This window comes from Idiotropiscis lumnitzeri, chromosome 5 (genome assembly GCF_059441095.1).
Source record: "Idiotropiscis lumnitzeri isolate Australia: NSW breed Sydney's pygmy pipehorse chromosome 5, RoL_Ilum_1.0, whole genome shotgun sequence".
NCBI classification, from domain to species: Eukaryota; Metazoa; Chordata; class Actinopteri; order Syngnathiformes; family Syngnathidae; genus Idiotropiscis; species Idiotropiscis lumnitzeri.
The window spans coordinates 21,731,944-21,756,860 of record NC_142395.1 but is presented as its reverse complement, the minus strand read 5'-3'; the positions used below and the strand labels follow the sequence as shown (position 1 = coordinate 21,756,860).

Below are 24,917 nucleotides of genomic sequence, written 5' to 3'. Positions count from 1 at the left end.
TAAGTAGACACCCTAAAGAGCATCTTCAAGTGTTTCCTGCCACCCGTTTAACGCGGCAACACAAGTTTGCAATGTTTTTCCTTCTTCCCGGAGACACTTTAAGGTGGCGGCTCTAAAGTGCACGACAGCCCAGTAAAAAGTGTAAAAAGAGACAAAGAGAAAAACGATTTCCTCGCCGGGTCTCGGGGAGCGGCTGTAACCCGAGCACAATCATGAAAGCTGGCAGTTCATTTTTCACAGGGTCATACATCGACCAGTCTTATAAAGTAATGGGCTTCTTCTGGGAGGCGGCTTTATGAACACTAAGATAGTTAGGAGACATGTGGAGGAGCTTCAGGTCCTGCTCGGACTTGCGCCGGGTTATTCCCTCTTGGCGGCGGCGGCGTGCGAGGGAGGCGCTGCTCCCTGTAATATCAACGTGTAATAAAGATTAATCTGTTGTTGGTTGCCCCGCTGATTACTCCTCAACTTGCTTGAAATAAGACTCAAATCACTTCAGAGACATTCCCGGGACCTTCGGTGGGCGTCGGAGTGTCTTTTGCCGCCTGGAAACTGAATTTACCTTTCAGACATGAGTTTTTAGGACTCTGTCTTTGTGCTTCTTTGACTGGATTTATACAACATGCTTCACGGCAGACTTTTTACTCCCATAATTTGGAAAAGGTCATCAGGGCAGTGGAAATAGACAAAACAACATAAGGAATCAGGAAATCGGGTGTCCTGGGATCGGAATTAGAGAGTTGATCCAATTGTGATGTAAATCGGATATTTGGAGAAACCTCTACGGCCTAAAATGGCAAAGTATGTCTACCTTGCTTGACGTCTTTGAAATACGCTGATCAAGTTTTATATACATCAACACAAACTAGAAATAGTGTCGCGCTGTCATGGAAAAAAAATAATGCATACATTATCTCGGGACTTTCATTGGGTGTTTGAGCATCTTCAATTGACTTCTCGACTAGGTTTAAACGACATGCTTCAATTCAGACTTTTAATCTTCCATTTGGCACAATTTAGACACGGGCAGTCCAAACACAAAAAACAAGGCAAGAAATTGGATATCTTGAGATTGGAATCAGACAACTCATCCAAATGCGATATGTATCGAACATCTGCCAACGTGACTGCACCATAAACAGATTGGATCTACCCTGTCAATGCGAGCCTGACGTCATCGGAATACACGGATCAATGTTGTATACAGAACTCTACAGCAACGACAAATGTACAAATAATGTAATGCGGACATTAAAAAGCAAAGACAATGGGGGCGGGGGGGTAAATCTAGAGCAGTGAAACCAAAACCAGGAGCACAGTACCAAATGTGATTCAAACCTGGTAAACTGCACATGTGTGTGCAGTAATTGCAGAGGTTGGATCCATCTCGTTGATGAGAGCCTGAACACTCAGATTACTGGCCCACACAAGTTAAAAAGCTACTACGAAAGCTAGAGCCATCATGAGCCTTAATAGGTGTCTGGTTTTGCTGTGGAATTACTGGCTCCATTTTACGTGTGTGTCTCTTTTTGGGCAGGAACATGCAAGTGAAAAATATTTTTTGATTTTTTTTTATGTTGTTCCTAAATTGGCACAATTTGGACAGGATTTCTTGAAATAACTGTAACCTGATTGATACGCCGGGTAAGTGTCTAAGTTTTTGCCCTGTAAAAAAATGTGAGAAATATGTCTTTGGGAGTCTTTTGTTGTGGTTTCTTGGCCTGAATTTATGTTACATGCTTCAATTCCAACTTTTTGCACCCATGTGGCATAATTCTGTCGTGTTAAGACAAAAAACGAAACAACCCAAAAAAAAAAAAAAATGACATTGAATGCCCTCATCTCAGAATCCGTCCAATTCCCCAAAATGCCAATTTGACTGTAATGCAAATAGACAAATCCAAAATCGTACAAGAGTCAAAATCGAGATGGGAGCCTTTGTGTTTTCTGACGGGTGTGAGAAGAGATTCAAGACTCACCGGGTGCGTCGGGCCTCTTCATGTTGAAGGCCGGTCGGTTGTCGCCTCCGTAGGCTCGGAGAACGGACATCATGTTCATCTGCTGTTCAGTCTTCAGAAGTCCCGGTGGGGCTTCAGGTGGGGGCAGGAGGTTCATGCCTTGCTGCCAAGTCTTCTCCAGGGACATGACTTGCTTCTGGTTTGGCGGGAAAAGCGGCGGCGTCAAGGCAGAGGACGAGGCGACCAAACCGTCTTGCAGGTGCTTATGGTGGTTCTGAGCCGGACTTCCTTCTTCTTCTCGGTCCATGTCCTCATCCTGCTCCTCATCCTCTTCAGCTTCTTCCCTCTCCTCCTGCTCCTCGTCGGAATGGTGTTGCCTTTGCTTGGGCGTGGCTGACGAGGTGTCTTCAGTGACGTGCACCCCTGATTTGACAACCTCGTCATCAGACCCAACCTGCTCCTCATCAGGGTCTCCACAGGAGCTCCTCTCACCAACTTGATCATCCCCAGCTGAAGATGCTCCTCTGAAGGCCTTGCCAGGAAGTTCCAGGCACTGCTCAGTGGCAGCCATGTAGCCTTGGAGACCCAGTGCCGGCCCCCGGGGAGAGCCATCGTACAAGCCACCAAAGCGCCTGTAGAAGTCGCTCTGGAAGGGGTTGTAGGGCAGGTCATTGTGGTTGTTCCAGCCCACCTGGTTCCTCTCTCCATCCCCGTCTTTGTCTGAGAGCAAACTCTTGATGTTGGTGGACTGATGGGTGGTGGGAGAAGCTTCTCCATGTGCTTCCTTGCCCGTATCAGCCCTCTGCCCTTGGGCCTGACCCAGATGGTTGGCCTGGAGGTGAAGGGCCATGAGCTCCAGTGATGCGGTGGAGAAGGAGCAGAAGAGGCAGCCGTGCCATGCCACGTTGTCATGGATGGTGATTGAGGAGCCAGGGAGCGAACCGGATCCAGACTCGGGCCGGACGGACACCGACAGATCCAATGGCTCAAACTGGGAGCCAGGTTTTCCGGGTGCTGGATTCTGCTTGGCGTCAAGTTTATCATCTCTGTCCTGATCTGCCAGGGTGGCACGCTTGGCTCTGGGCTCACCGTTATCATGGTAGGACTGGGGGGCTTGGATCTGGACTGGACTCTGGTTATCCTTCATATCTTTCTTCATGGAACTGAGGACAAAGTTGTCCATGAAGGCCTGTAGAGAGCCTTGGAAGTGAACTCCATTTCCCATCATGCTTTGGTAGGCCCGGCTCAGATCAGAGAAGCTGGCGGGACCATCTGCAGAAACCACGGAAGCGGGGCCATCGTTGGCCTTCATGTTCTCGGCGATGGCATCAAAATGACGATCACCACGTTCGCTTGCCGCCATGACGCTGGCTGATGCCCACTGATGTGGCAGCAAGGGCCCCGCCCTGAAGTCCAAGTTTGGGGGCAGGCCTTTGAAGACATTGCGCAGAACATCGGGGCGGGCAAAGAGGCCGCCGCCAGTCGCCTTCCCATGGTCGTCCTTGTGCTCCGACGACGGGGCATGTCCAGGGGCGGCTGAGCCGTTCTGGCGCTCTCGGTGGTGGCGCTCCAGGTGGTACTTGAGACTGGCGGACTGGGTGCCGGCGTAGTCGCAATGAGGGCAGCGGTAGGGCTTCTCTCCTGAGGGAAAGAGCGCAAGAGCGAATCATTAACCTGATTATTAGCGGCTGGATATCCAAAAGCTATTTGCTGGAGCGGGAACGGCGACCCGAGGGTCATGTCACCTCCCCGGAGGAGGAAAAGGAGGTCAGAGCGCCAAATGAAATGCATTTCATTAACGAGGATAACAAAAGAGGACGTTTCAACAGTGGTTTGCAAACCTTTTTTCAATCATGTAACCCCTTGGGAATATTTTTTCATCCCAAAAAAATCCCATTAACACATGTTCTTACTGATATGTTGTTGGCTGTTTTCTCCTTTCTTGGTCCTTGAAACTCAAATTTGATGACGGAAAACTAACAGCATTATCATTGAACATAGAAAATAGCAACAAAATGTGGTTTATTGAAATGTGCATTCACATAGCCGTTCCGGCTTCATGCATTCCGATAATTAGCTCTCTGGTGTCGTCAGCGCATGCGTCAGGGTCAGAATATGGGAAGAGCCACTTTGGTTTTCAACACAAAGGGTTGTGGCCCGGTGAGCTTGCGTTGCCAAACTTAACAGGTCTTGTTTCTTCAATGTGACTTTCTTCTCGTAAAAATACTAAATTTTCCTGTTTGACATAAACAAACTAATGCAGTTGTGTTAAGATTCACCATGAAAAAGCTTTTCTTTTTGTATTGCATTTAGTTGAGAAAAAAGGCAATCCTATATCGATAACCTGGATTATTTTGGTCATAATTATCAGAATGTTAACTTTTCACTCTGTTTCATCTTAACTGACATTTTTTTTTTTTTTTGTAGGCATGCTTTACTCCCATTTGAGAAAGGCTGCTCTAAAAACAAAAGCGAGGCGGAAGAGCTGATGAGGGCGAGTTTAATACGAGTGTCGACAAGAGCGAGAGTCATAAAGATAAACATCTAACCACCCACTGCCTTGTCAGCGCCGCTCCATTTCATGTGTCTTACTGCTCGCTGTCGGGGGGGAAGGCGCTGAAGGCGGCGAAGGCTTCTGAATTTGGGTCGATCCGGCCTCGCCGAGCCAGCCATCACTCATGTTGGCGTCATAAAAAATAACACGTGGCCATATGGTACTTTCGGCACACTGCAAACGGCTATATTTCCAAGTGACGGCCACGCTACACTGCTCGGGCACACATCTCTCGCATCGGACCCGTTTCTTTGCGGATCAAAGAACGAGAAACGTGGGGTGATTAATTGTGATTCAATTTCAGATTGTCAATGGGGTGTTTTTTTTTTGGGGGGAGGGCACGGTTACCAACAAAATGTATCGCAAACAAAGTTAGATTATGAAAAAAGAAAAATCTAAATCTTAAGGCAAAACAGACAAAGTTAAGAGTTTGTCACTTAGCTAGCATGTGAGCTTGCAAAAAAAACATCGAGTTGAACATGGTGTAAATTTTTTATGATTATTTACAATATCATCATTGACAAAAAAACAAAAAAACAAAAACAGTTGTATCCACTGGAATATGTTATCTGAATGTGTTTTAATTCAATCTGTGAAACCACATTCATCGATTGACAATTTTAGTGCACGTCTACAGGGACAAAAATTTAAGTGGCCGTTGCAGAGCTCAAATTTTAACAAATTTTCTACAACGTTGATGCCCAACTATTTTAATTACTATTGTAGTCACGATCACCAATCAGTTATTCATCAAGTCAGGGAAAACAGCTGCATCTTTATTGCACTACTTTTCAACAAACAATATGGAAGCCATTTTCAGGGCAAAATGAAACTTGAAAAAGAATAAATGTTAAAAAACAATACCCAAGGACTTAAAATTTACAAAGGGCTAAATGAAGGGTATAAATTATTACTATTACAGAGCACAATCATGAAATCCACATTACAGATGTTGACCCTTTCGAGGCACAACCTTCTTACAATGATGCTTCTCATCACCAATTTTTGCTGTAGTTTCTTTTCTCATCGGTCAACCGAGTGATTTCAGGCTCCTGGTGTAGTGCGTGCAATCATTTGTTTTGGGTGCTTAACGAAGCCTTAAGCACGTGGTCGCCCCCTGGTGGTTGGTCGACTACTTGTTGAGAAAGTTGCAGCAGAGCCTGCATTTTAATTGTAAATAATTGTAGACAATAACATTCATTAAATTGTGGCAGCCAAAGTCGTGGACACGATTAAAATTCGATTAATTGTGCAGCCCGAGATGCCGGCATACTCAAAAGCTGGCCGATGCTGAATTCCCCTTTTTTATTTTTTAACTGCGTCATCCAAACTGTGCAAAGCATGATGTCAAAGTTTGAGAGATTCCAAAAATTTGCGCCTGAAACCACTTTCAAACATTTCCAAGTGACAGTCTCGTACAGCACGCTCTCCGGGCCCGCTTCTCTCGGACCTTCGCCATCGTTTGCGGATCAAAGCCGGTAAACGAGGGGTGAATCCATTGTGATGCCGTATATTTATTTATGCTGCACATGCATATTCATGTTGCACGCTCTTGTTGTTAATGCTGGAAGACGAGCGCGCGGCTTGCCAGGAGTGGATGTTCCACCGCAGCGATACACATCCTGCAAGCAATTATAAGAGGCTTGGAGTCTCCGCCAGATTTAGCTTCATTAAACAATGAACACAGAGGGGGGGAAAATGCAAAGCTCCCCTCCTTCTTTTAAAGAAAAAAAGTTCCAAAAGTGGGATTTGTGTGCGCGCGCGTAGGATTGATGGGGAATAAAAGCGAGTGAAGTGCACATTTCTAAACATACAATCATATAATGTTTAGAGTCGACACATGGAAACGCTTGCGCACGGCTGGGAGGAGAAAGGATGGGGGGGGGGAGGCATTGTTACGCCAGGCTGCTTTGAATGATTTAAGTCGGGCTGTGTAGTAAATCATGGATATAATTAGCAAATGGCATACTGCTCAAGTCGTTTATCATTATTTAGAGGGCACCATTCCAGAAAAAGACTGCGCAATCTGCAGACCTACTGCCGAGCCGTGGCATAAAGGGCCACAAACAGCGACTCAATATAATATTGATACAGGCCGGCGGAGAATAGGAGCGTGCACAAAGGGAAATGGAGCGCGCCTCCGACTACAGATAGCGAGACGCTGATTTGATCCATTTTCTTTTGACGCCGTCAAGCTCAGCCAGCCCAGTGTATTTAAAGTCAAGCAGCAGAGATGAGCTTTTAACCCAATAAGTGCTGCCACTGGTGCAGGCTCGCTGCTGATTGAATAAGGAAACGTCCCCCATGCAAATTACCATCCGCGATTCCTCTAACTGGACAAAATGATATTCCGGCGGCCAAATTAGACGCAAATTAGACTGATGTGATTTTTTTTCTCCCCCTTCTTCTCCCTCCTCCTCCTCCTCCTCTTAAGAGCTCGTTAATGTGCGCGAGGGCAAATCAAGACGAATGCCGGCGTAGCGGCGTCTAAATACGCCGATTGGAGAGGAAAACATTCGTTATGTTTATGGGGCCGCCGAGCGTCCTCCAGCTGTCTGTTAAGATGAACACTTTAACCCTCGACTAAGCCATTTTTATTTCCGAGCCATTTGACGTTGTTGAATGAATATGGGTCCAATTTGCCAGAGGATATTAATAAAAACAACAGAATTGCCATCAAGCTTAAAATGGCAGACCAACAAAAAAAAGAAGAGTCAAAAACGTCCCATTTACGATAGCAATTTTAATCACACATTTATCTTAAAATACTGAAATGTATTCTAGGGCTGGGCGTGTTGCATTACTCTTGCGATTATTCCATCAATTATTCGGGTAATCAGATAAAAACAGATTTTGCATTATTAAACAACTCCGACACTAAATATGCACTTGCGATGACTGAGATTACGCCGCGTTGCCATTTTCACATTCTACAGTGTAGTATCTGAAACTTTAAATGTGTGTGGCTTTAAAAGGCGGGGCCAGGCCTGGTGAGTGATGTGGGTGCCAGCGAATGAGAGTGTAGCGACTGGCGTTAAACTGTGAATTCCTGGGGAAAGATTTAGCTTCAATTTTGAACAATTAATTTTTGGAGTCATTGCAAGCCTCTGTTAACGTATCAATTTGTCTCCTAGATGGAGCTACTTTTCTCCCATTTGAAGCAGGTAACAAAATGTCACACGTTTTTCCTCTTTTCTGCAAGGGTTTTTGACTTTACAGTCATATTGTTGCGGTATTGCGATATTTTATGACATTCCAAACTGGACCACCAGTGAGGTTTTAGACCCCCACAGAAAAGAAAAGAAAAGAAAACATTTGTATTGTGTTTCTTGAAAATGAAATTAGAACGATTATAAAATTGTATTTACTCTGTAGAATGTGAAGAGAGTTAATTCATTGCGGGCCATTCTGGTGTGCAAGACTGCAGTTTCATACAGTCATGCGTCAAATGAAGCGTTTCACTCATCTACGAAAAAGTCACTCAGATGATGTAGTAATTGAAAAAAATATGCTAGTGGGCATTGTTGGAGTCTGTTTGCAAGTGTCACTGCACCGTTTGTGTTCCAATATGTTTTCCACTGCCACATTAATGATGTTTGTTAGCCCATCTATGGCCTTTGCTATTATGTGCATTTGTCTTTATTTTGTTTAGTTTGACAATCTCGTTGATTGATTTTGCATTGCAATTGATGAATTGTTTTAATTGTCGAATCTTTAGCTGTTGTTTACTTCATGTCCTGCACTTTGCATGTATGCAACGATGGTTGTTTTTTAAAGTGTTCTGTAAATAAAGTTGGGTTGAGTTGACTTAGACGGAATTTGGATTTGCTTCAAGTGGAAACGACAGTCCAGTGTTTTTACCTCCGTTTTGGGGAAGATGATACTATTTGTCATTTGGATAATGAAAGGATCTCTTCAGGGTTAAGTCTTCGGTTCCACCATTTGCAAATTGCGTCTTGAAGGAGCATGTGTCGCTGCGAGGACATCTGCTCCGTCATACGTCAAGGGGGGGCTGCCGTGACATCTGGGGACTCTACTGTATCCTGCCTTGCAACATTACACACAATTTACAGCTAAAGGTCATTATGTAGCCGTTAATCCACTTTTAATTGATATCAGCGCAAACAGCACAGGCTCCCCCGCCCCAGCCGCCTGACACATGACGCATCGCCAGCCAGCAGGAAATCGATGCTCGGGAGTTAAAAATAGGACGGGAGAACTTTTTTGTCGCGCGTTCCGAGATGAAAGCCGACGGCGGCGGCGAGGTTGTTTGCCCTGGAAAACATTGCCGATCTTGGAAACACATCCTCCCCTTTCTCCTCTTGATCACCGTGTTCAATGTGCTCCGTTTTATTTAGCTTCTCGCTTTGTTTTTGCCACACAAAAAGACAAACAAGGCGAAACATGCATTTGGCCAAACCCTGGCGTAAGGTAACGATTTTTAACATCTTGAAGCGGAACTCTTGGCAAATATTTTCTTTGCAATCATATCTTCTGGCTCCACAACAAATTCAAACAGGATTATAAAGAATAATACATTTGTTTTCATGACTGTCAGGGTGATATTATTTTGTCCTGTGTGACATCAGAGTGGCCTCGGGCTTGCGTTGTTGACGTCACAGCTCAGCTGATTTCTGGGTTTGTCAAAGTGACATTTGCAACGTTACTTTGTCTCAGTTTCAGTTGACAGCAGAGCTCTGCTTGATGTTTCGATTTTCTCTGCTTTTTGGTCAGAAACCGGTGTTTCTGTGGTAAAACCAACCCCACGTCGTAATGCTGGTTGGTAAAAAGATCTGGTGAATTAAAGGAGTTTCTTTTTACTTTTGTTGGTTCGCTGATTATACTTTCACAGGACAAAATATTTAGTGGGTCTTGGAAAAAAAAAGTGCTCTGAAAGTGTGATGAACTGAATGAGTTAAACAATAAATACACAAATTTAGATAATTTGACAGTAATCGGTGACATTATTCGAGTCAAAAAGCAAATCAATATAAAAGGAAAGGCCATCAAATGAAAATTTTAAATATTTTCATTTAATCAAGACTTCTTTAAGTTTGATTGATCATGTAAAGAAGTGTGAGCTTAATAAAAAATTTGCTAAGCCAAGTAACCAAGGCAAAGGCACAATGCCAGTCCGCTGGGTTCGAGAAGGGGGAGGGGCCTGAAGCGTGTCTTGATGACAAGGTTAAGGTAAGGTTAAGTGACACACTCTTGCGCCACCCTGCCTCAAGAAACTATTGTCACAGCAGAGGACTTTTCTTATTTTATTTTTAATTATTACCCCCCCTCCCCCCAACACACACACACACACGCACACACACACGCAGCTGCTTACTGCTAAATAGCGCCTTGTCCAGAAGGGGACAATCTGGCCCTCTAATTGCTGTCACTGAAGCCGGGATTCATTATGTGACTTTCCCATTAAAATGTGAGCATTAATTTGTATAATGAAATATCACCCTCCGCAGTGTGTTCATTAGCTCGCCGCTGTTAGCTACCTCCAAAAAAACTCTGCTCCATTCCGCTAATGGATATTTGCCCACTCCCCGTTTGAGATGAAACGACGGCCGTAACGTTAGCTCTTGAGCGCTAAATTTCAGCTCACTTCATTTCTTTCAAGCGGCTGTTAGCGCCTCGTTAATCTCTCGCTCAAAGGCCTGGGAAAAAAAAAAAAAAAGAGAGCGAGTCCGGATCGGGATCCACTCCTGGACTGGATCGCCATCACCGCCGATTGGCTTGTAGCGATAATTTAAGGCGATCCATCACGTAGCTCACATGTGCGGAAAAGCTGCGCTGAGCCAAATAAACATCGACGCCGGGCCTTGGTTGCCTTGTCACACATGAAATTTTAATGGGGGACAAAAAAGGGGATGACGTGTAAAACATAAATTGAGATCTGAGGGAAGCCAAACACGGGGCAAGGAACATCAAAGATTCCAAATGAAAACACAGTTGTTGGACTCGGTGCGAATACTAGCGGGCCTAGGACAAGGCCGAGGACGAGAAGGTTACGATTAGACTGGGTCACAAACATTACCGAACACTCACTCTGTTTATCGGGACTTGCTTTGGGTTCGGGTCTGGTTAAGTAAACTGGGTTTGGTTTAGTGGTTAAGGTTAGTGCAGTAGTAGGGTCAGGTGGTAGTGTTCGGTTTGGTGCGCCATCTGCAAATAAAGACACGACTCCATTTGTCGGTATTTGTTGTTTTGTGGTGCGGATGTTTGGAAGTTTTTTCGAATTTGTGATTCGGCTCATTGAAAAACACGAATGATTACTTTAACGATCGATCTGTTGCTTACAAGGGTGATTAATCTGTGACTCAAATTAAAAACAGGTTTTAAATTCTGCACTTTTATTAAAAAAATGGGAATTTACTACAATTTACTAATTTACTACATATGGACAGTGCAACACACAAACAATTATTGGTTTGATCCACAACATTTTAGAAAACGGACAAAAATGTCGATCATTGTTTTCCAAAGTAAACGCAGATGTATGCAAATGTTTGATTTTGATTTAACACAATGACAATCAGGCTGTTTTTGTGGACGAGTACAGAAATCTGAGATCATTTCATGTTGACAGGCTGGAATTCAGATGATTCGGGCCGTTTTAAATGAAACAAGGTTTCTAAATAACTGTCAGAAATAATTATCGATTCATTTCATAGTCGATTAGTTCTCGATTAATTCATAGTGCATCTAACACTAACACTCAATTTGTCAGAACATGTTTTCTGGACAAAATTGGGTTTTAGTACTAGCATTAGAGTCAGATTTTGGGATTCGGGTCATTAGCATCCGCAATCAGTGCTCCTTTTCCCAGGATTTGTTGTTTAGTGGGGGGGGTTGTTTGTGCCCCCGCGCCTCCCCCCTTCTAGCTCCTCCAGTGCATACAAGTGCAAGGCAACTATTTAACTCTCCGTTTTTACACAATCAGAATCAGAATCAGAATCAGATACAGGTCACAGATTTGAATGTTTTTTGTTAACATTCACACTTGCCATGAGTGTAAAAAGAAGTGATGATGAGAAAACAAGAAAGCAGTTAACTTTTGAGCACAATGATGAAATGTTGTCCCATGCCTCTTCCATGTCCTGACCTCATTGTCACTTCCTGTTCTTGGCGGCATCCAAATCGTCGAGTGCCGAGGCGCGGGAGAGTCCGAGTGGAAATCCTTCACAGCTGAAAAACATCAACGCTGGATTCTTTTCTTTTCCTTACTCGTCATTTTGCGGCGAGCTAAAGAAGAGACCGCCCGGGTGGCGTAATTCCCCCCCCCTTTCTGCAGGCCTCATAACTGTACTCACAGACCAGCGCTGATGTAGCACAGTTAGCATGTGTGTTTTTAATGTTAACTTTTACCTTTTGAATATGGTCGTAACATTCACGATGTACAGTACACATGCATGCGTAAATGCCAAGATGATGTCATTAATTATTGAAAACAAGAATATGTGTTCATTATCAACAGTGACTTATTTTGAAACTTGTTTGGCAATTAAAGTCCCAGTAAAGTCTAAATAAATACTCTCTGTCTTTTTAAATATATTGTAGGATTGTTGTGAACAATCCTGGCAAATAAAAATGATTTAAAAATAAATTGCCGGCATTTAAAATGAGGCTTCAAAGTCATGAACAATCTCAAACGCTGTGGGCGCGTCTGCAGAATGTGCCGAATCCACAAGTGATCAAATATGGCTACTGTGACTTGGAAAAATGGACGATACTTCGTATTACCAAAATTGCAGAATTTATCTGCTTACAGGCTCCAGTGGCTGGAATACACCCCACCATGTCTTTCCTCGTTGTGACAACGAGGTGCTGCTCTAAAGCAGCCACACCAGCCCGAAGCCCCGGTCCATAGTTGTCAAGTCAGAAATGACGCTCTTCCCCTCACTCTTTCATCATTCTACTACGAGGCACTCGAACGCGACCGCGTAAGCGGACTAGCAAAAGGGAAGATGCATTTCTTTTGCATGCTAACAAACTGCACACACAATTGCGCCAGATCACGGCTGATGCAAATGAAGGTACTGAACTTCTTATATTGAGGAGGCGGTGCGGACTCAAGAACATTTAGGTGTTAGCCACACCCCTAAAAAAAAAATGGAGTCATACACAGTTCTCTGACTTTTGCATGTTTTTAGAAACAAACCTCTGAATATATTTCAGAGTCTTCAAGAATGTGGAAATGTACTGTAATCTAGTTCCACCACATCTGACTTTTAGTGGTCCCGAAAAGTGTACCAGCATCCCATTTTGGAGACAACTGCGCTGTATAGCGTCCTTCTACTTGCGACTTTAACCTGGATCGTCGCTGGTGCATTCGTCAGCCCGCGGAGGGATTTAACCTCATGCATCTCCTGGCTTCCTCCAAGAACGGCGGAGCGAGTGAGCGTGTCCAGACTAAAGGGGGGTCGTCCCGCTCGACTGGACGATAAAGTGAAATCAACGAGGCCCGTCGTGGCACGAATGACGACTGACCCTCGAGTGAGAAATAACCCCCAGAGTGAGGACAGGCCGCCTTTGTTGTTGCCTCGGAAGTTATTGAGCGCAAGCCAGCGTGAAAGGGGGCGATGCCACGGCGGGACATTGAGGTCTTGTTGGAAGGGAAAGACGAGAATAACGATAACTTCACCCACACACTCACTTATACACATTTTTACACACAGAGGCGAGGACTAGCTAATGAGGTCGCGGTGGACTAACAAGGACTAACGAGAGTGCGCAGAGGCATCGCTTGCACGTTTGGGAAACGTGCGACTCGGAAGCAGAGACCATCTGTGCGCACGACATGTCACCCACCGCATTTCCTGTCACTCGGAACTTGACGGCAACGCGAAAGAATGCCAATCAAATGGAACGGCGAAACCTCCGAACTGGAACGTGTCAAAAAATCGGCTTTGAAATTCAAACGAAACTAGAAAGGAAATGTGTGATGCCGTAAAGGATAATATAAATAATTACAATAATAATGCTAATAACTGAAATAAATAAATAAATAATAATAATAATAATAATGATGCGCTACGACTACTACTACTAGTACTGCTACTACTAAGAACAATAGTTCAAAATATTCATTTTATTTATAGCCAACAGGAAATTGAGTGACCAATTGAAACATGTATTTTGGATGTATAAAATAAATAAGAAAAATGGAATGATTTATCAAGTCAAGTGTCACTGAAGGAGATCTGTCCATACTTAGATTCAAGTACAGTGAACGCCCACTATTAGCAGGAGAGAGAGATCGGGCCCGCTCGAGAAAAGCGAAAATCCGTGAATAATTGACGCAAATTATTCTAATTTCTTTTTTTTAATCCCCAAAAATTCAACAGTCAGTGTTTTCTATGAACATTTGGAGTTGCCTCCCTTCCCACAAATGTATTTCTTTATTTTTGTATTATGTTTCTTGATTAAATCAGCGGTAGAGGGGTGAGCAACTCCACATGCACGATTAGCAACTCAATAATAGGAGACACAACAACTCCAACAACTAATGCAAGTTAGCAAGAACACATACTGAATCCAAAATGTCAACTTTAACTAGCTTAAACCTAGCTTCATGACTTGACTCAACAAAATTTGGTGAAAACTCAACTTGACTTCTCACAGGAACTTGGGACTTGCTTGAAACATCAAGGTCTAGACTTGATGAAGACTCATTTATAACTTTTCGTCATTTTTGATGCTATTAAAGATCTTCGACTGACCTGTGTGAATGCGCAGGTGGACCTTGAGGTGATGCGACGTGCGGAAAGACTTTCCACAGTAGGGACAATCTTTGGAGGCCGAGGCCAGCGAGCGCTCGCGATGCTGCGACACCGACGGCGGAATGCTGACGGCCGCCTTGGCAGCTGTCGAAGCCGCCTCCTCCCCGGCATCTGGAGACAAAATGGAGGGCGTTGCTGGTAACACATCATGCTATATTCATAACGTCATCATTGCGCTATCATCGTCGTCATCATTGTCTGTCATCTGGAGACACTTTGAGAAAAAGCTTGCCTGGCGCGACAGGATTGAGAGCGAATGACAACCATCTTTGCATCATTCACGCAAGAATAAAACGGAATCCTAATTGAAATGCGATGCAAACTAGTCAGACGAGATGAGTTGTTTTGAAAAAAATCTCAGCAAACAAAATGGCGGACTTGCTGCAGGACGATGAATAAAAGTAAAGTATCAGAAAGAGTTCCAGCATTAGCATGTAGCACGAATAATGCAAAACAATTTTAGGAAATGTTCCAAATGTTCATTTAACATCTATTCTTTTTTAACACGGCTGATGGAAAGTTTCCCCCTTACGCCGCCTTCCATTTTTATTCCCGTTCCCGTTTGCGGCGGTGAAGATGGAACAATGGCGACAAACAGAAATAGATTTGCCTGTGTCAGCACGACGGGATTTTTCTCCCATGCGCCGCCAGCTGATTGTGACAGCTCGCTGTCACAGATATGACGAGGTGATAACGCTTTTGACCGTGCGCCCCCCCCCACCGCCAAGAAAAAACGATGAGGCTCGCGCTTTAGTGCGACGCCACGTCTGTTATCAACGCAATCACCTCCGACGACGACGGCGTTGACAGCGGCATAATGCGAGGTGAGGGCGAGCAGCGTTATGCCGGCCGCCTCTGATGTGCTGACAGTCGGCAGAGCACGGCGCAAAAAAAAAAAAAAAGGGGGCCCAGACAACACGCGTCGCTCAATTAAAAATACCCACAGTGGGTTTGATGGATCGGATGCCGAGCACGGGTTGAGCATCAAACGTGTTGTTGACAAGCCATGTGACATGAAAGCGTTGTTTGTACAACTGAGACTAATTGATCGCAATTAAAGGCATCTTAATCCAATAAAAATAATGGACAGAGTTTGCATTGCAAACTTTAATCGAATAAGTCGAATAATCTGATTACAACAAAGTTCAAACAGAAATTCACAGGCTTCTGTGACTGCAGCCGCATGCATCACTCTGCTTAAAAATAAGTTGGAGCAACGGCAGCAAGATGAGGAAAAGTCTATAAACTAAAGTCGGCAATCCCAGAGCAGTCCAGGAAATTGAACTGCAGCTTCACTGTCCGGGCACCTTTGTATTGAACAGGTGACATCACGCGTCTGATTATCTCGATGCGTGAAGCCACGTCGGGTTTTAAGTTTGACTGTATAACTACTGTGACATCAATGCTAATTTCACTTAGCCTATCTAAGGCATTTCACTTCCCACGTCTTCGTTTCCATTCGATAATTACAGGGATTATCGAATGGAAACGAAGGTGTTCAAGTCCCATCCCGAGTTGTTTGTGTGGACTTGCTCACGGTCATTCTGTCATGAATAAAAACCGTTTCCGATGATTTGATAAAGGCCGGCCACCACTACCAACCGCACAATAAGATTTTTTTCTGCGCGTGCTGCAACGCTCACTCACAGGTCGACAGAATGGAAAGAGTCAAGTCAGCAGGTCACTCACACAATAAGATGGGAGACCATTCAGCAGGCAGCGAAAAACGTTTCAAGGCGGTCCCAAATGGAAGTGGAGGAATTCCGCTGCATTTGCCACAGCAGCACAGATGAGCACGGGAACCTCTTTTAAGAAATAAAAAGTGTGCTTCTGCCTTCTCCAAAATGAGGCTAAAGAATATATAATTAGCTTTGAACTCTCCAGTGAAAAAGTCAAGTAGTTAAAAAAAAAAAGCTTTTAAAGTGTCACGCTGAGATTCCGCAAAATTGGTACATGAGAGATTGGAATCCCGTTGCCTTTCACACAGAACTAAAAACCTGAGCGTTTGGCGTTTAACATTATGTATTGTATTCAATTATGATATTATTATCCCACTACAATGTGACAATTTAACAAGACCCGACAGAAAAATACAGGCTAAGATAGGACCAGACAGGACGGGGCATCAAATATGCCTGGACAAAAATGGACAGGACAAGACAAGACAGGTCAACAAAAGACAAAACCAGACAGGACATACGAGCAAAAGACAAGCTAGGAAAAATACCGGACAAGAATACAAAGACTGTGAATGAGCAGACACAATAGGCCATGACATGACCAAAGAAGACAGGACAGGACAGGACAGGACAAGACAAGACAAGACAAGTCAGGACAGGACAAGACAGGAGGGGGCAGGACAGGACAGGACAGGGACAAGACAGGACAGGACAGGACAGGACAAGACAAGACAGAGGATTACATATAACAAAACATAACAAATGGTCACAAAACATGTCAACAAAAGGCAGGACAGGACAAGACCAGATGACATAGGATAGATGGATGGATAGATAAGTTTCGCCACATTGGCAGAAATATTGCAAAGAGACGCGTTGTTTCAAAGACATGAGTTGACTCGGAGGCTTTGTACATACCCACGGCACTCATACAAGGGGCGTGATTGGTTCCTGGCGCGAGATCAACCACAAGCTGATTGGCTATGATGACCCAGCATCTTTACTTGTTGTATCTCGCCAGACTTTTGAATAACGTTCTGTTTGGGAACTCATAACATTCAAATGTGCCGTTCAGTTAGAGTCGAGCCGGATAAGTGGATAGTAAACAGTTGTGTTCGGAAGCTGTGAGCGGAGTGTGCTCAGCCACCCCACAAGTGAAAAAAATGTTAAAGTGTGTCTGAAAACAGCTTACCTTAACTAGAACCCTATGTTGCAATTTATCCAAAGATCCTTGTGAATGTTATTGTGTAAAGTGAAAGTTAGGCCACGATTACATCGGCGACAGCGCTTCTTTGTGGCTTTAAAAGTGCATTCATCCGCCAGGATTGTACTTTTGGCTAAAATGCACCGCGGAACTCAAGTTGAAGGTAAGCCAATTTTAAGACAAAAATCAAAACTTTAATGTCGTTATAAGCCGAATTTCTCTGAATTGTCTGCTGCAGATCACCTCTCATAGCCTGCAGCTTGGTATTTCTAATTCAGTTTGCATTTTTAAAGTTACATTTTGAACGTACGGAACCACATTGGTGGGTGTCGCAACAGCAATATAGGTGTAAATTACCCCAAAATATAAATTGAAAATACTGCACTCTAAATAAAGACACACAGGATTCCCCTTGGAGGGGCCTGCGGGGTTCGCACCATACTGTCGCTGGAGTGCGCCGCCTAGCAAAACATATTTCCAGCGGTCGCCGCCACACATCCTCTTTTGGCACGCGCCGCTCGCTGTTGTAGCAGACACTCGCCCACCTGCCCCACGCAGATGGAGGCCAAATTAAAAAATCCAAAACAAGCCACCAGCCAGGCGGCTCGCACACACAAACACACATGCACACAGACAAACACATGCTCCAATGTGAGTGCGGGAAGAGCGCATTCGTACAGTGGTACCTTGATTTATGTGTTGAATTCATTCCTTCACCAAGCTCCGAAGTCCATTTACTCATATGAGAAATGAATTTTACCCATTCAAACGACTTGAAGTCATTCCAGCCATCCAACATTTTCTGCTTGCACCTTTTTTAGAAAGAAATCTTGCCCGTTGTATTCCCAGAAAGCACCTTGAAATTTTGGCACAATTACGAATCGGCAGAATAGAAAATATTTACTTTGTGGTTTAATTCCACACAATTTATACACAAAGTAATTTAAAAAAAAATCACTTTTCCATAAACTGTTCAATTTAATAGGAAACCTCAACAGACATGCAAGGAAAGGTGCGTGTGTGTGTCGGCCTTTAGGTAGACACGTGCGTGTGTGCGTGCGTGTCTTTAATCAGTCGACTGATCCGTCTCTTTTAATGTGGCCGCTCCAATTACTGTAAAAGTCACGGCGCCGCACATAACCACAAATATTGACACTTTATTGCACAACACATTTATGACATTTTGAAGGTCACCTCGTATATTAGGCCCCATCGCTCACATCCAGTCGGCCGGCCGGACGAAGGAATCTTCCGGCGATATCGATCCGCCCGCTTTTTTCCCCCCGTTTTCTTGTCTATGCAAAGCGGCCCAGCTGTCGGAGGCGTTAACACGCGCTATATAGCGAGCGGCTCGTTAAAGGTCGAGCGACGTCTGGCGCGCCTCGCTTTAATCGCGCGCTCATCAGATAAGACGTGTTTGGACGGCGATTCAAAATGTTGACTGACTGTCTGATTAGCAGCGCAGAAATACGCCAAAGAGCAACACGCGCAACATCGTACAGACGGATTTGGATGATACATTTCAAATAGAGTCAACCTGACGCGCCAACATATTGTGGGACAAACTGATATTTCTTCATGTTTTCAAAATGCCCCAAAAAAATAAAAAAATAAAATTATTTGTATATTAGGGCTGCCAAAATTAAAGCGTTAACTCAAGATTAATTTTTAAAAAAAATTCCCATGATTAAATATTTCTGGTAACTCAGTTTTATTAAATTTTATTTAAAATACACTTCATATTTGGTGATTTTACATTAATTCTAAGATATTATTCAAGTAAATACTTGTTAAAATCTTCACAAAAATGGCCGTAGAAAAAAATGCGATTAATCGCAATTAATTATGGATTCTTTTTGCGATTAATTAGTCAAAAAATATCTCTCTCTCTCTCTTTCTCCCTCTCTTATACATGTAAATTATGACCCATGCTAGCTAACTTTGCTCATTAGCCAATATGCTTTAATTACTGCACACCACTGAAGTAAAATAGAAACAATCAAAACATTAAAAGCCACTTGTCCGTCTAATACAATGATCGTGGTGGTGTACAAAACAACTCACTTCGTTATTATCTTTACCTGTATGGTGCAATAACCCACTCTTGGGGATTTGCAATGTATGATTGACATATTTTGAGTACATATTTCATATTGACGCTTTAATAATATGTACGTTCATGCAAATTTGATGGCAGTGTCGACGTCTGATCTGACATCTGTTCATTCAATCAGGCCTAATTCCTAAGCATGTACTCTCGCACTTGCACAAAAATATATTCCAAATACATAAATGGATCTTTAAATGCGACATTCAAAGCACTTTTATTCCATCAATGTTAAAATGCTATGAATTTATCATCTGTGATGGCGCCAAAGCTGTGAGCGCACGCGTTCGTCTCTGTGTGTGTGTGTCGAAAGCAAGGAGGAGAGAAAGGCATGTTTAATTCAAGTGTATCTGATCTGAGAGCAGCTCCTCTCCCCTCTGCCTTTACTGGTGTCACGGCGGCGTAATGGAACATGCCAGAACAAAGGCTCCCGGATCAGATTGGAGCAGAGTTGAACGGGCCATCTGGGAGGCAGGCTGAGTATCAGTCACTCCGCCGGCTGTCGGCTGCACTCCACGCACACTTCCCCTCTGCGTGTGTGTGTGTGTGTGTGTGTGTGTGCGTGAGACACCCCCTCCCTGCCTTCCCGCCACACGCCACCACAGGGACACCAGGGCATCCTCCATGACTGACTGACAAATATATAAATTGATAAAGATCTGCCACTGTGCGACTGTGCGTGTGTGCGTGCGTGCGTGTGTGTCGACCACACCCAGCTCTCATTAATGGGGGAGAGAACAAATACAGCATCAACAACAGCAGACGAAAAAAAAAAAAAAAAAAGAGAATCTTCATAATTCTGACACGCCACCCAAATAAGAGCAGGAAATATGACTTTTTACAGCGGCTGTTCAAATATGTTCAAGGAGATAATTAAATTGGATACCATCTTGAATTCATTGATTTACATCTTACACAAAACCATCAAATAAGGACATTTTGGAGACTGTGTTTAATGAGTTGAATCACATTTATGTTCAAAATGTCTTGAATGTTATTTTGGAAATGAGACATTCGGTGTTTTGAATGCATTTGGAGCACAAACTTGAAATGATTCATTTACATTAAACAGGAACTACCATCAAAGGGACTTTTTCGCGAATATATTGGATATGCCATGTTCCAATGCAGGACGAACGATAATGATAAGTTGTAAAATTTATTTGAAATTAGCCTGTTCACAAATTCAATTAAAAATGAGACACATTTGATTCTAGAATGTATTTAAATTGATAACATTTCACAATGTAGAATGCGTTTTCAAATGCATTATTTTTTTAATGACACATACAGTATTAACATTACCCCCAAATTAAACGCGATTTCATGCATTCATTGTGACACACATGCATATGAATTTTTACAAAGACGGTCACAACAACTCAGTAAGCTGCCGTAATATTAGGTGTCTTTCCCAAAGGTTGATTAATAAATACATGTGTATTGGTATATTGTTTGTCTACATGTGTTGCTGCACCATATATGTTCAAATATTCTTTGCTTAAGGGGTTATTAAACCGTGACACGATTTTACATATGTTAGCCTGACTATGGCATTTTGCATTGTGTGTTAGCATTATTCTCGCTATGTAAAACGCACGTTGGAGAAAAAAAAAAAGATTCTTTGCATTTTTGAGCTGTTTGATTTGTAATCGCTAATGAAGTCCTTGATATGTCAGATCCTTTTTTTCGGCTCCTGATGAGACGTCAGTCGTGGATCGAGTCAAGAATGTCAGGAACAACGTTTGCGCATCAAAAGGCACAAACGAGAGAACGATTGTCCCTTAATGGCACCCTTTCTTCTCTCCCGCCCTGACCTCGGAGCGCCTTTGATGGCCGCCATATCACTTTCAGGAAATCAAAGTGTCGTAAAAAAGACGACTAAAATGTTTGTGTGCTTCTCGCCGGTCCATTATTCTAATGCATCACGTGACCGGCCCCAAAATTGGACAGGAGGAGAAAAGGAGGGGTGATGTGGGAAACATCGGCGGGGGCAGAAATGAGGAGTGTGTGTGAGCGCGAGGAGGGGGGGGTGTGTTCAAATGTGATGACATCATTTGAAAGGCATTAGGCTTTTAAAAATGTGCCCACCGGGACTTGATTTCCTTACGCTGGAGCAACACAACACCATCCGGCCTCACACGCACACACACACGCGCGTGCACACTTCTTTTGATTCGGAGCGCCGCCATCATTGTGAGCGTGCGGTCGGTGCAAGTTAATCAATTTGAGGTTTGGTTACACTGCTGACGCCGGCATTCCCGCCGATATGCGCGCACGGAATTTATTAAGCAAACAACAATTATCATTAAACGCCGCCGCATTAGTTGCACGTTTACTACCTGACAAGGAACTCTTCCACATAGCACACCTTTGTGACTTTGGCGGCACTGGGGATATATGACCAAAACGGCTCAGACGTACTCTAGAACGCACTTTGAAATGGGGAAATACTTTACGTTCAGGAGCAGTGTTTGGTGGGAAATATGGGACTCACATTTCCACATAAATTCAATATAGAAATTGTGTTTTTGGCGAATAAGCTATGAAAACAATAACATCATGTTTTTTTTTTTTTTACATTTTCTTTTTTTAAACTCCAACACACTCGCCATCGGCACCTGTGCATTCACGTACAAGCGTTCCAAAATTTTTTGGGGGGGTCAATATTTAAACAATTTTTTGGAGCGGGTTTTCTCCCCCATTTTTCCAAGAGATAAATGCGAGCATATTGAATTTTTATCAGTGTTTTTAAAAGCTATTTTGTGGTTTGTAAAATAAATATATTTCGCAATGCATTTCAGTGAGCGTCAATTATACGCAGATTTTTGCTATTCATGGCCTGCTTCCCTCTGAGTGGCGTGATTGCATTGTACACTTTCTGCTTTGTGTCAAGGACTGATTTGTGAACGTATGACATGAACGATCCTCAAGTAACTGCTTTCAAAATAATTACTTTAATACCGATTGCTATTGTTATTGGCTCTGCGTGAAGATCTGCTTAGTGCGGGCTGTGAGTAAGCCAAAACAAAACGAAAACATTTGCCCACTTAACAGAATGCGTGTTCATCCGAAGTATTTCTTAAATTGTGTAACAAACAGCAAGACACAAGAATACACAATGCTGTCAACTTTGATTCGAATTATTTTGACTTTTAATGTCGTTCCAATTATGTGTCCCAAATGGAGTTACATGATTTGCAACATGTTTTCTGATGATGTTGATTCCATTTTCTTTTTTTTTTTTTTTGTTTGTCCACTTTTACTTTTATCTTTTTTACTCAAGCCGTGTTTAACTTTTAATGCCGCCGAAGAGGGCACATATGGACCTGAGAGCTGAAGTGCTAGCCATTTACACAACAACAGAGAACAAAGTGATTGGTGTCATTTGTGAGATACTCCATTTGCTTTATGAGAGTGTCAACTTTTGAGCATGTCTTTCCAGTTCTTATGATAAAATAAGGACAAGAGTGCAAAAGGTTGAATGAGTAGTTAGTGACTTTATGTACTCGTATCCGCAGAGTTTGAAGTGCGACACATGTAAATTGTAAAATGCACATGATTTGTATGTACCATTCAGTGGACCACCCCCAACAAGGAATGCCTTTACTATGGATGCCAAAAAATTGGAAATCATTAAGCGTGCCTGTTTCAGCATGGGAGAAGAGAAAAAAAAAGAAAAAGAAAAAAATTCAGATTTTTAAGCATCTCTACCGTCATTGATCAAATTAAATGAAAATGACCCGAAAACATGGCATGCTATTCATACAATTTCTGCGAGGATGTTTTAGAATGTGTTTAACTAGGACATAATGTTCCATTATGCATGTAGATATGACACATTTGAGAGTTTATTTGATGTTTGTTCTAGATTTGATTTCCGATTAGATTCATTCAATATTTTTAGAATGCTATTCTGTCTTTGTTATTATGAACACATTCGAAAGTGATTTTACAAATGACACGCTCTAGAATAAATGATGCATTCCAGATTAAATGTAGTCTCAAATTCCTCAGGTATTTTTAAACGTGAAATGCTATTTATACGATAGCATGAACATGTTCTTGGATGTGCTTAACTAGGACATCATGTCCCGTAATTCATTGAAGTAACGCAGCTTCTTGTGTGGCTTTAATATATAATCGGCGTCGCGACGACGTCGATTAATGTCAAAAGTTCCAGAAGAAGTTGGTGTCAAGCTGCAGATGTTTTTAATTATTTTTTTATTTTTTTAAATCTATATTTTGCCGCTGTGGGGGGCCGTTGGGGGATGAGACAAGTCTCGGAGGTATCACAACTAGAAGGCAGACAAGAAGAAAGGAAGGAGTGGAGGGGGTGGGAGGCGGGGGGGGGCGGTCGGAACACGGGGCTTCCAAATTTCACATGGTGCCGTCGCCACTTCCAGTTTGACCCGAGCGAGCTGCAGCAAGACAGCCAAGACGCGCTTTGACAAACACAACAACAAAAAAGAAGCAAGCAAATAAATGGAAATAAAGGCGCGTTGTTGTTTTGAGCGAGATGAAAACAGAACGCTGGCGCGGCGGTAAACAGGGGCACCAGATGTTCTTTGATGTTAATAATGGCATTTATTATTAATATTAATTAGACCGCACTCAGCAATACATTTGGGCCATTTCCAAGTCAATTAAGCAAAATGGCATTCGGGAGATGTTGAGACGACATTTTAAGGCAGGTGTTTGCCCCCCCCCCCAAAGCTCCCCCCTCCGCCCGCCCCCTCCTCTTCCCTTAATAAAACATTTTTTCAGCTTGTGAAAAACGACCCATTTTGAGACGCATTTGATTCCTTTTGCCTTTGTTTGCGCTTCCCTTTGCCTGCCCCGCTTTGCAATCTCCAAAAACGCAAACGCCATCAGCTCTGCCCGTACACAAACTCCACGTATAGTTCATTTTAAATGGATGCAGTGATATCGCAAAATTCCAGCAAATAGCCATTTTCCAAAGTAGCGCTGCTCATTTTTACATACGGTAGACAGGAAAAGTCTACACACCCCTGTTCAAACCTTTATTCAACATAAAAAAATATACTTTTTCCCACCATGAATGTCACCAATAACCATGGAATTCAATTAAATTTAGTTTTTAAGTTTTTCGAGAAGGCAAGTAAAAAAAAAAAAGATTACACTTCCTACAAGTGGGTATGTGGCTGTGTTCGTAATTTATAGAATACACCTTGAGTTACCGATCACATTCAAGCTCATGTTTAATTCCCGCTGATTAACACAAAATAAAGTTCAGCAGTTCTTGGAGGCTTTTCCTGACATATTATTTTTTGCTTTTGAGCAGACACCTACCTGAAGGTTTTGAGCAAAGACCAACCGCTATTTGGAACTGTTCAAGATTCCATTCACCTTGGCCCCAGGTGCATTTGATTTATCTTGGTCTCATTATTTATTTCATAACAGGCCTTTGGTGGCAATGAACTCAAGTCAAGTCAATTCACAACAAGAGGCAATTTGGCTGACAGAGAACATTTCGTCCAACTCTTTAATGCCATTCCCAGCTGAAGTCTTGTGTCAAATAAAACTGAAATAATTAATTCGATGTTGTGTAGTAAAAAAAGAAAACAACAACAAAACGTTGCCTTAATAAAGACTGTTTAGCTTAATGCTAA

The 24,917-nt window shown here is 43.0% G+C and overlaps 1 protein-coding gene across 1 annotated transcript in view; it reads right to left on the bottom strand.

Annotated features, from left to right (window-relative positions):
* Positions 1-24,917, bottom strand: part of znf536 (zinc finger protein 536) — a 188,549-nt gene that overhangs the window by 39,111 nt on the left and 124,521 nt on the right. Inside the window, exons 6-7 of the mRNA XM_088297073.1 lie at positions 14,235-14,405; positions 1,980-3,599 (exon numbers count right to left, since the gene is read on the bottom strand). Of these exons, the coding sequence (XP_088153199.1) occupies positions 1,980-3,599; positions 14,235-14,405 (1,791 nt within the window). The remainder of the gene's footprint in view (positions 1-1,979; positions 3,600-14,234; positions 14,406-24,917) is intronic.